The following is a 16,318-nucleotide window of genomic DNA, read 5'->3' on the forward strand; positions in this document are numbered from 1 at the left end:
TAGTAGACGACCGTTTATTGAAAAACTGTCGGTATAAACCGTCGCTATAAGGCTAAAGTCAAAAAACCGTCGCGCAAATTGGCGACGGTTTTGTTCTAACGGTCGCAATATTAGCGAATAGCGACGGTTTCTAAAAACCGTCGCTTGTTTTTAAGACGACGGATAAACCCGTCGCAAACAACGCGACGGTTTAACCCGTCGCAAAAATAAATAATAGCGATGGTTTACAAAACCCGTCGCGTATTTTGTTAGGCGACGGTTTTATTTAAAACGGTCGCTAACAAAGCGACGGTTTAACGAAAACCGTTGCTATAATAGAGACGGTTTCCTTATAACCGTCGCTTTCCATCCGTTTTTTTGAATTTAACTTGCAATTAGTGCATCATAAATACAAAGCATCTTTAGTTTGAATCAGTTACGAAAAATGAAAAAAAAGTCAACTTTTGGAGTGGTTTTATTAAGTTATAAATTTAGCAGCTCTCGTCTGCTTTCGTTTTTGTTTTGTTTTGGAGGCATGGGTCGTGGTCGAAGGTCTACGGCGATTTCCGGCTTCATGTACGTGTGTTTTTTTTTTTACGTGGTTTGCTTCTTTTTTTTTTCTTCTCGTTCTTTAGTTTTACATTTCTTGGCGCTTTGTTATGGGTTTTCGGTGATGGTTTTATCTGTTGTTAGCAAAGCATGGGTGTAATTGTAACGAAGGAGAAACTTTTTCGAGTCAATTTCATGTTCAAATGTTTCCTGGTATATTACTTGAACAAGTTTTGTCTAGTTTTTGTTTCAAACTTGTATTTGATTTGCTCTGTTTTCTTTGTGGATTCATATTTGTTTCTTAATTAATTTTTTCAATTATTATTATTATTACTGCTAGGTTGCAAATTGATACGAAACATGCTGTTGTGAATGGAAATAATTAAATTAGTGTTGTTTTGAGGTATTGTTGTGTTTAATCTATCTATAAATTAAATTGAAATTGTGGGGTGGAATATATGTTACGAATATTGATGAATAGAGGAGCTATATCGACTACTTGGATCAACATATTTCTTATATTTAGTGTCATTGACATAAGTTGGAAATCTTGCCGAGGTAAATTTATTTAATTTCTATGGGTAACCTATGTTAAGATTTGAACATGTGTTTTTTGACCAAAATTGTAGGCAAAAAAATTATGTCTATGTTAACATTATCGTCCAATGCGAACGTCATCCAAATGGTGGCAAGAAAAATTTGAATTTACATCTAGTTTTCGCATTTGAAAAGTTTGCTATATATAAAGCTCATTATTTCATTTGTTATACATTCAATCCTAGCTTTTTAAGCATCCCAAGTTCAAGAGAGCAACTCAATTGAGAAAAAAATTGAGTGATATTCTTGTGTGAGTTAGAGAAAATATTTTCTCGGTTATACCCGAAAAATATACGACGGGTCGGGTTGGATTCAGGTCGAACGGATTGACATGAAATCTGACTCGAATTTTTTATTTCCTATAAATTATGATGCTACATCAAATCATGTTACCTTATATTGTTAATAATTATAATGTTGTTATTAATACACACTTTGAAAAGTAAGTTAGTTGAAATTTGTTAACTAAGGTTCATAAAAGTTGTCGATTTTATTTAGTTTTTGTTTCATATGTAGGTTCAAAGTTTGACCAGTACAAAAAAATATATAAAAAGATCGAGAAGTAGAGCATGACTTAATTGAGTTACTTCTTTTATTTTTGATTATCTTTTATTGTATATCAATATCATAAATTTTAAACGTTTAATATTTATTTTGTGAAATATATGAACTTGCCAAACAAATATGAAAAATAAAGCTCAGAAAGAACCCATTTTTCAGGTGGTCATGTTGTCATATCCTTTCTAAGAGTGACTCTCATGTGAGACCGTCTCACGGGTCATAATCCGTGAGACGGGTCAAACCAACCCATATTCACAATAAAAAGTAATACTCTTAGCATAAAAAGTAATACTTTTTCAAGGATGATCCAAATAAGAGACCCGTCTCACAAATATGACCCGTGAGACCGTCTCACACAAGTTTTTGCCCCTTTCTAAATATTTAAACACATAAAACACACACATATATATATATATATATATATATATATATATATATATCATATGTTGATTAAAAAATTTTTATTATCATGCGTTGAAATTAAAATATTTTTATTATGATTATACATTTATATGTTTTGAATTTTTATTATTTTATTTTATTATTTTGTTAAATAATAAAATAATGATGATTAAAATCAAATCGGGTTGGCATTATATAAATTTTCTTATGGATAACAAGAATTCGGTTGTTGAAATAGGAAGACTAAGATCCAAAATAGGACTTAAAACTAGTACATATAATAAGAAACGATATTTTAATATCCTTATTTAACTCACCACCAAGTTTAAATCCCTTGATATATCTCAACCGAACTCCGGTTCATTAATTTGCATTTCCCTCATTCAATTCTTACTGAACGTCTCTGTTAACTCAACAATGCATTAACAATTTAATTACCCAATAAAGTGGCAATAAAGAAAAAAACCCAACATTAAGGCAACATAAATTCCAAACACCCCTTTTTATTTAATGCAACAAAAAAACATCGTCATTAAATCTCAGTGAACAAATACTTAGAGAAACAGCGTAAGGTGAAACAAGAAAGTAATAAAAAATACAAAATTATGAATATGAAAGGTGGTGTGATTTTATTTGGTTGCAAATGGCATTTTTGAGTGCAAAATCAGAAGCTCCTTCTCCATCACCGGTCCATAATTATAAACCACGGAACTACATAGTATATTTGTCGGAACCAACAACTGAAGGAGAAAGCCCCAAGGAACGTTGCCTCAGAATTTTGTCTTCCGTGTTTCGTAGGTTAATTTCCGTCCTCATTACTATTATATTTTATACAAAAACTCTTGTTAGACGATCGACATATTTTTCCTTTGAATTTTCATTTGAAAACACTGATTAAATTGGTTTAATCCATTTGAGGAGAGATCAAGTGATTTATGATGTTTTGAATATATTTACTTTATATCTGTGGCAAAATACAAATGCTACTGTATTTTCAGAAATGGTTCATTCGAGTTATTGCAATTAATGCCCGAGTTGAATTAATCTTCGGTTACTTTTAGTCATGAAAAATGGATCATTCTCTTAATGTCTTTCTGTTTTCTTCTTCATTTGAGTGTTTTCTTGACAGATTTATCAGTCTCGATTACGCGATGAACCGTAAAATCCGCAATTTTTTCTCGATCATCGTAATAGTTTCTTGTGCCTTATGCCAAGTTCATTCACAAAACAAGGCTAGCAATGCTTCATCTGCATATACTGATTCATTTGTCTTGGCTTGTGGAGCCATAACTGATGCCACAGACGCCAATGGCAGAAAATGGATCCAAGACAACAAATTTCTTGCTTCTCTGGACGAATCTTCGTCGTCGTCGGCCGTGGCTCGATCCCAAGATCATTCATTGCCATCCACAGTTCCCTACATGACAGCAAGGATTTTTTATTCCAAAACCACTTATAAGTTCCCAGTTTCTCCCATGCTTCGTCACTGGATCAGGCTTCACTTTTATCCATCTTGGTACAAGAATCTTGATCCCTCGAATTCGTTTTTCTCGGTTACTGCAGGTGGCTTCACTCTGCTCAGCAATTTTAGTGCTTCCATAACAGCTCAAGCTCTCACACAGGCTTATATCGTGAGAGAATTTGCTTTAAGAAGGCTTGATTCTAATGCTCTTGATCTCACTTTCACACCATCTCCTACATATAATGGCTCTTTTGCTTTTGTCAATGGCGTTGAGGTCATTTCGATTCCGGAAATCTTCCACCCCGTGTCGATGATTGGATTTTCAGATAAAAATATGGAGACAGAACACCACACGTTTCAGACAATGTATCGGTTAAACGTTGGTGGGCAGTACATTCCAGCAAGTAAGGACTCGGGTTTAAACCGGACTTGGAATGATGATTCTCCTTATATATTTGGTGCCGCCTTTGGGGTGACTTCTGAGGCTGATAACAATGTAAGTATCAAGTACCCTTATGACGAATTGAAGTACATTGCGCCATATAACGTCTACAGAACAGCACGAAGCATGGGGCCTAATTCGAGTATCAACCAAAACTATAACCTCACATGGGTTTTTCGAATAGATGTTAATTTCACGTACCTTGTGAGGCTACATTTCTGTGAGTTTTACTTTGAAAAGGTGAATCAAAGGGTGTTTAGTGTATTTATTAACAGTCGAATGGCTGAGGAAGTGGTGGATGTGATTGCTTGGGCTAAAGGTAGAGGAGTGCCGGTATACAAAGATTTTGCTGTATATGTCAATGGTAGAACTGGTGACGATCAAATGTTGATATCTTTGCAACCTAATATAGGAGTGAAACCTGAATACTATGATTCTGTCCTCAACGGACTCGAAATCTTTAAGTTGAACGATATGAAGGGAAATCTAGCGGGCCCGAATCCGGTGCCACAACTGGTTAAAACCGAGGCCCAGTTAAAACACGGAACTTCTGTTGCAACACCGAAGTTGAGCAATCATGGCAAAATCATAGGTTCTGTTCTAGGTTCACTGGTTGTATTTGGCCTTGTTGTCGGTCTTGTTGTTTTTGTGAAGCAGGCAAAAAGTAGGACAGATGACGCATCATCTAGAATCGGTGGTTGGTTTCCAATCCACGGAAACTCACATTCGTCTGAGACAAGAACCACGAGTAAGAGCAGTCGAAGCAGCAGAATCTCAAATCTTGGCGGCGTCCACTGCAGGCACTTCACCTTAGCAGATCTACGACTTGCAACCGATAATTTTAGCGAGTCTAGTGTAATTGGTTTTGGAGGATTTGGGAAGGTCTACAGGGGATTCATCAATGGGAATACGAAGAAAGTTGCCATCAAGAGAGCGAACCCCTCTTCCCAACAAGGCGTCCATGAATTCTTGAATGAAATCGAATTGCTCTCTAAACTAAGGCACCGGCATTTGGTCTCGTTGATCGGTGCTTGTGAAGAAAACGACGAGATGATACTAGTCTACGATTATATGGGTAACGGGACGCTGCGCGAACATCTTTACAATGGTGAAAATCCCCCCTTAACTTGGAGAGAAAGATTGGATATATGCATTGGTGCTGCAAGAGGGATCCACTACCTTCATACGGGTGCAAGGTACACGATCATTCATCGGGACGTAAAGAGCACAAACATTCTTTTAGACGAGAACTGGGTTGCCAAGGTTTCGGATTTCGGGCTCTCGAAAACCGGTCCTACCCTCCATCAGACACACATAAGCACGATAGTGAAAGGAAGTTTTGGGTACTTGGATCCGGAGTACTTCCGGAGACAGCAGCTGACAGATAAATCAGATGTGTACTCTTTCGGGGTCGTACTTTTCGAAGTGTTGTGTGGAAGGCCAGCCCTTAACCCAAACCTTCCGAAAGAACAAGTTAGTTTAGCAGATTGGGCACTTTCAAATCACAAGAGAGGTACTCTAGAGCAAATTATGGATCAACATATCAGAGGGGAGATCAATTCGGAATGCTTGAAGCACTTCACCGAAACAGCAGCTAAATGCTTATCCGATCACGGCCTTGATCGGCCATCAATGGGATCGGTGCTTCGGAATCTCGAGTATTGTCTTCAACTACGAAATAACCCGGATGGACCACAGGTTGCGGCCGAGCTGAAAGCCAACGACCCAATGCAATGTATGCAAGATTATTAGGTATCGAAGGGAAGGATATGATCTCGGAGGAATCCGAAGATTATCATAGTTCAACTGAATTTTAACTCTAGCTTTGGTGTGTTCAGCTTTGTGATCAGATTCGGGCATTCGGGTAGCTCAGATTGACAGATTCTATCGTTTTTCTCTAGCATTTATGTAAACTTCATCCTCGGCTTGATCCACACATTTGTAAAATATAATTCTTTTCCACTATTTTATTACCTAAATCATTTTTAATTGGCTTAATCTCACATAACTCTTTGCTACAAGTTATCCACGTACAATTTTCAATACATAAATATCATATACTGGTAAAGAATTCATGTGTTCCACATGGGAGCACGACTCGGTCTACAATAAAAAATAATATTTTTCTACGTAAAAAGATCGATTCGAATTGAAGATGAATATTAAAATACACCGCCTTTGTTTTATCCCAAGAAGATATTCTAAATTAAAGATAAAGATAAATTGGTATAGTGACTCTATTGAATTTAAATAACTAAGTACATTCAATTCCATCGTGATTGCTTATGTATAATTACTTTAGGCATCGTTTGGTTTGTGTGATATATAAAAAAATGATATATAATAAGAGTAATTATAAAATAAAAAATAAAGATAAATAACACTCTATGATAAATTATATGATATTTGACATGATTTTAACTTGTTTGATATATAAGAAAATGATATATATTAATTAGTATTATATTTTTAAAATGATTGAATAAAGAAATAAAATTTCTAGAATTAATTTATTTAAAAAATTATAAATAAAATTAAAATATTATATTAATTATTAAATTTTCATTAATTTCAATTTCCAAAAACAACTAAAAAATCGATTAATATTATAGAAAATAATCAAACTTTGATAATAACATAAATATGCATTTATTTTGATAAATAAAATAGTAATACGAATTTGAATATTAAATAATGGTTAATAACAATTATAATATTACGATTAAAAATAATATAATAATAATTAAAATATGATAATAATAATTAAATTATTTATAATATCAATCAAATAAAAATTATATTTAAATATTATTAAATTTATAATTATTTTAAACTTTAAGATATTAAAGAAGAGAGTTTATTAATAACATAAAACTACATTACATTTTCCTATCATCTTCGTTAGATTTTGAAGCGCTTAGCTGCGGTTAATTACATGTTATACCTATGTTTTCCAAAGCTGTTAATCTGAATTTTGATTGATCATAAACAACTGTGAAAGAAGGCGATTTTGGATGAGTCGGAGCCTCATATCGATCTCCAAAGGAAGCGGCATCAAATTGGGAAAAAGTCTTTGCAAATCTGGCTTTGGTGTATGTTTCTTGTCTCAGTTTTCTGTCCCGGCCACCTCAATTTTATAAGAGTGATGCTACGTGTACATCGATATTTGTACAACACAAAAAATTCCTTACAAAAATTTAATTTGTCAAAATCTCACTATATATTGAATATAAAATCTCGTGATATAATGATTGTAAATATCGCTGTAACGATATACTGGTTGTACCTTTAGCATTATTCATTTTATAATTAGACATCAAGTTTTTTCCTTTCTGGAATAGAAAGTATCTCATGTATCCTTTTAGTTTTCTCTTTTAATATCCTTTTATAGTGCATGTAGCTTGTTGGTATTTATATAATTTTTTCGTATATATTTTTGTAAGTTTATTTTTAGTAATGATTTAAATAAAATTTTCTTCTCATGGAGTACGGATATATATATAGATATATATATATATATATATATATATATAGGATCGAGTAATGATTGATTTTGAAATTTTAAAGTTTTTTCTATAAGTTCTGCTTAATTTGTTGTCAATATTTTTTCTTTTAGCTATCACTCTATATTTATTTTTTGATAAAGATTAGGAATTGATATTTGTTTGTTTTATTCCAAGTTGACAAGATAAAGATAAATCGGTAAGGTGACTACTCTCTTCAATTTCATTGTTGCATTATAACCATGTAACAATTTCGAAATCTCATATTCGATATGCACCCGTTTTTCCACGGATGCCTATGCAATACAACAAAATAAGAAAATTCACGATGCAAAAAACTTTGATCCCAGATCAAGAATCGAATGATGATAATATGCCAAAATCCAACAAAATAAGAAAATTCACGATGCAAACAAGTTTGATCCCAGATCAAGAATCGAATGATGATAATATGCCAAAATCCAACACCAATTATCTAATTGAATTAAGAAAGCATATTGGCCATTGTTTCAAATACAAATGAACGACTCCCTTTACAAGAAAATTCCTGACTTGACAAAAACCACCACAAAGCACAGTTCCTAAAATAAGGAAGCTTTCTCACTTTTGAACGGCCATCCTATTTTCATTCACAACTTTCAACTATACCTAACCAATCCCATCCCAAATATACTTCCCATTTTCCCACCAAATCCCTATGTTATTTTCTTGTATGTTTCTCCAACATTGCATAAAAATGGAACCCCAAAACAAATTCATGCTTCTTTTCATCTCTTTCTACCTTGTTGTTTCCTGCAGCTCGGCACGGCCTCAGTTTTCGCCCACGGTTTCGCCAAGCCTGCATCCTGATCAATCCTCGGAAGAATCAGCACCTGTCCCTTTGGCTGGACCTGCATTCGTGCCTTCATCATCGCCTGAATCAGCATCCGTCCTGTCTCCGTCCCCCGGACCTGCATCTGTATCTTCATCTTCCCCTGAATCAGCATCCGTCCCATCTCCGTTCACCGGGCAAGCTTCTGCTCCATCGGTATCACCATCACCTTCTACAGATTCTCCGAACTATGTTTCATTCCCTCCTTCTATCTCTGACTCTCCATCATATTCCATGTCTCCAGACGCCGACGGGCCATCTGAATCCAACGGCCCCTCTTCATTCGATATCTCAACAGTGCTTTCGTCAGTTAAACCATCAGAATCCGACGGCCCTTCTCCATTCGATATCTCAAAATTGTTTTCGTCAGTAAAAGTTGATCCAGACGTCGAGAAAATCTGTGAATCCACAGATCACCCTGCCCTTTGCATTGCCACAGTTGCTCCCTTGCTCAAAGGCGAAAACATTGATGTAAAGTCTGTTCTTGAAGTCGCCATTAAAGCCAGCTCCACTTTCACACAATTTGTCCTGTCATTAGCGAAGAAGTTAGCTGAAAAACCCGGAACCCCGCCTGAGATGAAATCCATTCTCAACGACTGTAAGGACAGCTACGACACCGCCCTGTCTAACTTCGAGGAGACTACCACTGCTTTATCTCAGGGCGATATAGGCACCATGAACAGCATGCTCAGCGCTGTGATGACATTCGTCGGAGATTGCGAGGACTCATTTGATGGGCTTGGGATCGAATCCCCGTTAATGGACTATTCTGTTAAGTTGACTAACATGACAAGCAATTGTCTCGCCATTGTTTCGCTCATGAATTGATTGGTCCTAAGTTCTTGCAAATGTTTTCCCCTCCACCGTTGTCCGAAATTCATCAGCTGAAGCGTTTCACTTGTCTGTTAGTTTTGGTTTACGTTATACATTTCATGTTCTGATAAATTTCTTAGATGTTACTGTTCATTAGATTGTCTTGTTAGATTAATTCATTAAATTATTTAAAATAATTTAATTGTTGTTACCATATTTCATTAAGATAATCGTGGTAGACGTCTCATTCTTAAAAGAATATAAATCAAGAATATTATATTGATTAAGATTATAAATATGTTGAAATTTGATTTAATATCATATCACGGAGAGACATAATCAAGATCTGTCAAATCTCGAGTTTTTCTATGATGGTTAGAGTACATCTATAAATAGTGGCATACAAGTTCCTAAAATCTATGTAGCTTTCTCATAATACACCATCTCATAAATTTCATGAACGCTTAGAAGATCTATGTTTTCGGTGTTCATGAAATCTCGTGAGTTACAGTTTCAAATTCAACATCAATCGCTAGATGTTAGATTTCGTTCATATTTATAATTCACTATATTGATCTTTACGTGTTATGTTTGCGCGAAGGTAGATCAAATTTAGTTCTTCATTATGCTAATATTTCTAACCGTTGATATAAAAGTGATTTTGTCTCCTTGTATTTTTGAGATTTCATCCGGCAAAATTATTGAAATTTATACTCGTGATTTTTTTAATCATAAAATTTGACATAATTTTCTTAATTAAAATTAAGATGAAATTTAATTTCAAAATTGCACTTGTAACCCTTCAAAATTGTTGAAATTTGCCACCGTATCGAACCATATTCCATCAATTAAATTTACCGGCCTAAAACCCATGCCAGAGCGACCAACCTACGCCATTGACCGAAGAACAAAGTCGGGTTTTTAGCTGGAAAATCGTGCCTCCAGCTTCCTCGATTTTTTGTCTGTTTTGGCTGGAAATTATTCCGATCCAAGGCCAAATCCAACAGTCCTTACAACGCAACATTAATCCAGTGAAAGTCTTCCATTTACCAATAACCAAATTCCTTCAATTTCCTCTCCTAGAGACGATCATCATTCATCATCTACTTGTATTGAACGAGATCCGAGAAAAAAAGAAAAAGAAATGTGAATATCATGTAAATGTACTAGATGAGATAAGACGTTCATATCTAAATATGAGGCCTTATCAGCTAGATATATTGGAGTATCCAGGTACAAAATTTGGAAGTCAGAATCATCATTTTCAGAAAAAATGGTTTTAGAAATTTTATTGGTTTGAGTATTCGCCTTCAACAAATATTGTTTCTATTGTTTTCTTTTTCTGAATGATGTTAATTCATCTAATATCTCTGCTCTGGTCAGTGAAGGATTTGACAATTAGAAAAGGGTAAATCAAGGAAAAAACATGTGCTTTTCTTGCTCATATTGGTTTTGCAGCTTCTTCGCCTCATACTATGTGTAAGAGAAGAGCTGAAAATTTGACGAGGCCCTCGCAACATATTGATAAAGTGATGCATAAAAAATCTAAAGAGGAAAAAGAGAAAAATCTTCTGCATTTGAGCACCTCAATTGTATCTGTTCGGTGGCTAGGACTTCAAGGTTGTGCACTTAGAGGTAACGATGAATCTCTATCTTCATCTAATCTGGGAATTTTCTTGAATCGGTTTAGACTTTTGCAAAAATTAGTACATAAACTGATGAAGTTGTACTTGAGAATACTCTCTACCGCCTAGCTCAGCATCCGAACAACTTCTAAACCGGCTATAGCAAAAAGAGTCTAACCACTTAATCAAAGGACAACTGGTTTCGGAACTGGTTAAAAGTAAAGAAGCCTGACCGCTTAAATTATATACCGCTTATAATTCAACCGTTTGAAGTAAAAGAAGCTCGAACTTTGAAGGACTTCTCAAACCGGCCGATTCGAAGATGTCATTAAGAGAGATACTTATTGCTCACTTAATGAAAGACATTCTCTGACCGGTTCAAGATATTTAATGGTTTGCACCGCTTCAAAGTCAGCTAGTTTTTACATCAGTCCCGAGAATGATCTGCATTTATAACTAACCCCAGCAAAGAAAGATCATTTATATGTTACAAAGGTATGAGGATAAAAATAGTTGCCATAAACGGTAACTCTGAAGCAACTCTTCAAAGAACGGAATTCAAGGTCATGCCAGCAAAGAGAACATTGAATGCTTCTCTGAAGAACATTTAATGCGGCTGCAGCTGATAGTGACACAACTTCCCTCTGTTACAGGTTAACGTTACTTATTCCGACCTTTGAGATAATCGTCTATATTAACAAAGAAGGAACTATGCAAGAGAGATATAGACAATGTGATACATTATCCAACTCACAACAGTTAAATCATCATAAGCTTGCATACCTTAAAGATTCAAAGCACACTCAAAGATTACACTTTTCATTGCTCAATCAGCACGCACTGAAAAGAAAGATATCTGATCATTCAAGGATCATCTTCGTGCTACAAAAAAAACTGATTGTTTTATTTACATCAGAAACCTTTTGGTTATTTGATTAAGTTGTGGTGTTTCGTGAACTAAGTGTTTTAAAATCCAGAATTGTAAAGTGATCAGTAAGAGTTCCAACACAGGCATTGTGATAAGTTCTGATTGGAGTGGACTGTTGTAAAGAGTTTTGTAAAGCCAAAGTCTTTTAGTGGAATCCTTCCTGAAGAGTAAGAAAGAGTGACGTAGGAGTTTTTATCTCCGAACATCCATAAAAATTTTGTGTCTTTACTTCTTGTGAACACTTACTTTTCACACTACATTTTGATGATAAGTTAGCCAACAGTTTCTAGCTATCATTAGAAATCTTGAACCGTTTTCCGCACTTTACAGTGGTTCATATTTCTAAAAAATTGAGAAGAATTTTCAACCGCCTCAATATGGTTGAAAACAAAGTTTAAAAGAAAAAAATTTGAAAGAGTTCATTCACCCCCCCTTTAAACTCTTTCCCAATCCCAACAAGTGGTATTAGAGCAGGGTTTTCTCAAACATCGATATCTAAAATTTACACATGACGTCTTTCAACAAAATTCCTATGTTTTCGAAAGAAGATTATGATGATTAGAAGATTCGTATGCAGGCCCATCTAGCAGCCCAGGATGACGATATGTGGTATGTCATCACTGACGGGCCAATGAAGATCTTAAAAGTAAATACAGCTGCAATTATAACTGAACGTGCCCCCAAATGGTGGAAAAACATCGATCTGAATGGACAGGTGAGGGCAAGAAGAAATCAAATCTCGATAACGTCGCAAAAGACATTCTTTATAAAACTCTGGAAAAAAATATGTTCGCCAAGATCAATACTTGCACCACAACAAAGAAAATATGAGAAAAACTCACACAACTATGTGAGGGCAACGATCAGACCAAATACAAAAAGTTGACTGTTGCTATCCAGAAGTTTGATAATGCAAAGATGAAGCCAGGAGAAACTCTCGCAGAATTTGACGAACGGTTCAGTGGTATTATCATCGAACTTATTTATCTAGGAAAAGAATATTGTAATCGTGAAATTGCTTTGAAGGTTATGCGAGCTCTTCCCATAGAATGGGACATAAAAACTATAGCAATGTGAGAGTCCAAAGATCTAAACAAACTGGAACTCCATGATCTCTTCGCCGATCTTAAAGCGTATGAGTTCTAGCTTGGGATACGAACTGAAGAAGAACCATCCACCTCTCAACAAACAAAGTGTTATAGTAGGTGTCCGTTGAGCCAAGTGTTGGCCGAGGGTTCATGTTTAAACTCTATGTATGAACAGTCTTTATTTTAATAATATTTGAAATTATTATTTTGGCACTTCTTTATCTGTATACCCATGCTAGTTGCATAGATAAAGCACTTGAATATACAAATAGTAGAAAGAATATGAAATGATCATATGATGAGTATCATGAAACTCATATTTGTAATACTGTATATTCTAAACGGTTCCTAGTCGATTCAACCGCCACTAAGAAAGATATAGGCCGCTCGAGTTTGAGACTAGTATCTGCGATGTGAGTACCATGTTTCATTGGTAGGGGACATTGTGATGTCCGAGCATACAGATATGTGCTCCTGGTAGAGAGCACTGAACAACCCTCCATAAAGGACTTTCCAAGTGGTTCTCACTTGTCGAGTGGAAAAATCCTAGTTTATGGTTGTACACCATTAGTCCTTATGACCCGGGACAACATTGAGACTCTATGTGATAGAATTACACTTTGACATGTTTACCGACTCTCAAGGGGTCATCAGGTGGCAAGGTTGGGTGTTCTGTCGAAACATATAGGAGTCGATGCATTGTAGTCGGGGATTCACTGCTTACCTTCGGGTATGGATATCCTATGTGTTCTCATGTATGCGTAGTTTGAAATCTCTGATCGGAGTATGGTGGTAATTAAGAAAGGGGTTTCTTAGATTACACCATCGATGCAACTACGACATGACACATAGTATCGATCCATTGACAACTCTCGATAAACCAATGGTTGTCGAATCGGTCGGGATATATGTGTCGCGTGTTTTCACTACCGCAAGTATACAGTGTCAAGTTTTAGTACTGGTTAGAGTACAGATATCGATCCCACGAGGAGTGTGTATAAAAATGTATATCAATTCTGGTAATTAAAATAGCCAAGACTTTATCTAGAAAAATCAATATTCAGATTGGTTTGTTTAAACGAATTAATTGAAAACAATGAATTAAATTAATCACCGAATTGAGAAATAATAATGAGAGAAAATATCTAGAGGAATGATTTCATTAAGTTTCTACAATAATCCTTCCTGGTTGTATTTAAATTCCTGAATTCCTATTATTTAATGGCCAAGAACACTTACGTATTTTATTCCCCCTTTCCCAAGTGACGAATAACTGTATCTATCAACTTCGATTCAATTATTTCTAATTAGAATCTAAGTTTCATAGATAAATGCAAACAATGTTCTTACTAAGCCTCGCTAAAGTTATATGCCTTCCGAACGCTATAAACATTTAACGATGTGTCTCTAATGATCTATAATCCTAGTCCCTCTCCCGAGTTGTAGAATTAATCAAACCACATACAATTTATGGCCAGTAAATTGCAATGAAATAAAAGTAGAGAACACAATTAAATAGAACGGAATCCAATCCTAAAAACATCCACGTCAAATCATCGTATAGACAAAGTTACGTCAACCTCTAGAATGGAAATTTAGTTCATCACGAAATCCAAGAGAAAACAAAACATATTCGTAGTTCTAGACATCGCTACACAATGAAATAAAGAAACAAAGAGAAAGATAACAAATCTGAAGTGTCGTCTCTGTCCCCAGATCCGTCGTTCTTCGTATTTGCGATTGTTCTTCGCACTCTGAATCTTCGTCTTGTGTATGCGTTCCGTTTCTCGCGTCTTTTTCTCCCTGGACGGTTGAATCTCTCGTGTGTTTTCTCCAGTGACGGCTGCTTCCCTTTTTCTGACCTAGCGATCGCGCTTTTATACTTTTTCAGGACGCGGCGCGCGCGCGGTGGCGCGCGAGTTGCTGTGTCTGGCCGTGCATGTGCGCGCGCGGTGGCGCGCACCTCTCGGGTCTTCAAGTTGTATCGTGCGCGCGCTGATGTGCGAGATGTCGCGCGATGACGCGCGCCTCTCTGGTCATGCTTATGTATGGGTGAGCGCGCGCCTGCACGTGAAGTGGCGCGGCCGCGCGCACACATCTGTCCGGTGGCGTGCTCATGGCCGTGCACTTCTTGGTCCACTTGGCTTCGTCTTCGCTATTTTCCCCATTCCTGTAATGACAACAGAAACAAACCAAAAAACGCATAATTCTGTTCGAAACAAGCATAATTCAAAATGGATTCTAATATAATTTAAGTGCAAATCTTGCACTTATCAAACCCCCAAAACTTGAACTTTTGCTAGTCCCGAGCAAAATAGAATAAAAACCGGAAGTCAATTAACAAATAATGAAACTCTTAGGAGTCATGGATTCGCAAAAAGTGATATTGGCCTCAGACTTATCTATTTTAAGGTAATTCATGATTTCCCAAGAGTCACGTGCGTGTGTGATATGTCAATGTTTATTTACCGAATCGAATGCTCAGATAGAGTAATAATGCCCATTTGCCTTACAGAATCGAGAAATCCTCAGTTTAGTTCAACTCACATTTCATCAAAATACAAATTCACATTCATAGATCACATAGGACTTTATTGGTGATTAATTGGCTCAATGAATATTCAACGAAATTATACCAAAGATGAAATCACACAACGAGATGCTTGCAAGCAAGTGATTAAAGTCTATACTTGATGACTATGTTTTTCAGGTATCCATAGGCTTGACTTGAACAACTTTTCTCCACTAGTATATTGGACAAATGTGACAAGGTTAATAGGTCTTGTAGGCTTGTAACGTTAGGCCACGGCTCACGGCTACAATAAAGGTATGGAAATCAAAATTTGAGAGAAATATTTGAACTTCATCAACTTCACTCATTTTCATTTTCTTTTCAACCACCACCCACTTTATTGTTTTCTTTTCATTCATATCCTTCATTTCCCGTATTTTCTTTCTTGTTCACCACTTTTGATTCATTCTTTTCATTGTTTTTCTTCTTCTTTTCTTTGCCAACTCCTTTTTGCATACTTTAAAATTTTCTTTTTCTTTTCAAGGAGCATTTGAATCATTACAACACCACTGAATTTATTTCTCTCAAAATCAGGTAGGAAATTAAGTGTATAAGCTTCATTTGGTAGTTGCTGTGGGATATAGAATAGATACAAGTGGGGGCTAATTGTATGTCATTGATATACACCACTTGATTTTTTTTTTAATAGGCTCAAAATGAGACACTAGGGATACTTCATGTTCAGTTGGTAGGCTCGAAGGCTCAAAATGGCTCCAAAGATCGCCTAAATCATTCCTATGTCACATATTATCCGTATTTCGCCTCGAAAATTGTTCAAACAAGTTCTAGACTTCCGTCAATCCATTAGTCAACTCATACCAACCAATCACATGCAATTTTCAATAAAAATGATATATGAAATAGGTGCACGAAGAAAATTTAAGCATCTCGATTAACTTGAAGCTCAAAGGGCTACAATTGACAGT

At 35.8% G+C, this 16,318-nt stretch overlaps 1 protein-coding gene across 2 annotated transcripts; it reads left to right on the forward strand.

The window, feature by feature from the left end:
* Positions 1-509: 509 nt before the first annotated feature.
* LOC140810842 (receptor-like protein kinase ANXUR2) lies at positions 510-5,911 on the forward strand. Of its 2 annotated transcripts, none has more exons than XM_073168741.1 (2): positions 510-555; positions 3,218-5,911. In XM_073168741.1, exons 1-2 carry the CDS (start codon positions 515-517, stop codon positions 5,742-5,744), a joined length of 2,568 nt encoding a protein of 855 aa, XP_073024842.1. In that variant the 5' UTR covers positions 510-514; the 3' UTR covers positions 5,745-5,911. The 2 variants fall into 2 exon arrangements, with proteins under 2 accessions (XP_073024842.1, XP_073024841.1); XM_073168740.1 differs by lacking the exon at positions 510-555 and adding an exon at positions 2,467-2,886.
* Positions 5,912-16,318: the final 10,407 nt, after the last annotated feature.

This window comes from Primulina eburnea, chromosome 13 (assembly GCF_022965805.1).
Source record: "Primulina eburnea isolate SZY01 chromosome 13, ASM2296580v1, whole genome shotgun sequence".
In the NCBI taxonomy this organism is placed as follows: Eukaryota; Viridiplantae; Streptophyta; class Magnoliopsida; order Lamiales; family Gesneriaceae; genus Primulina; species Primulina eburnea.

Excerpts from the sequence above, each read along its gene's own strand:
- LOC140810842 (XM_073168740.1), top strand. The coding sequence starts at position 2,732 with ATGGCATTTTTGAGTGCAAAATCAGAAGCTCCTTCTCCATCACCGGTC. Across the intron at positions 2,887-3,217 it reads TTGTCTTCCGTGTTTCGTAG|ATTTATCAGTCTCGATTACG; the intron begins GTTAATTTCCGT and ends TTTTCTTGACAG.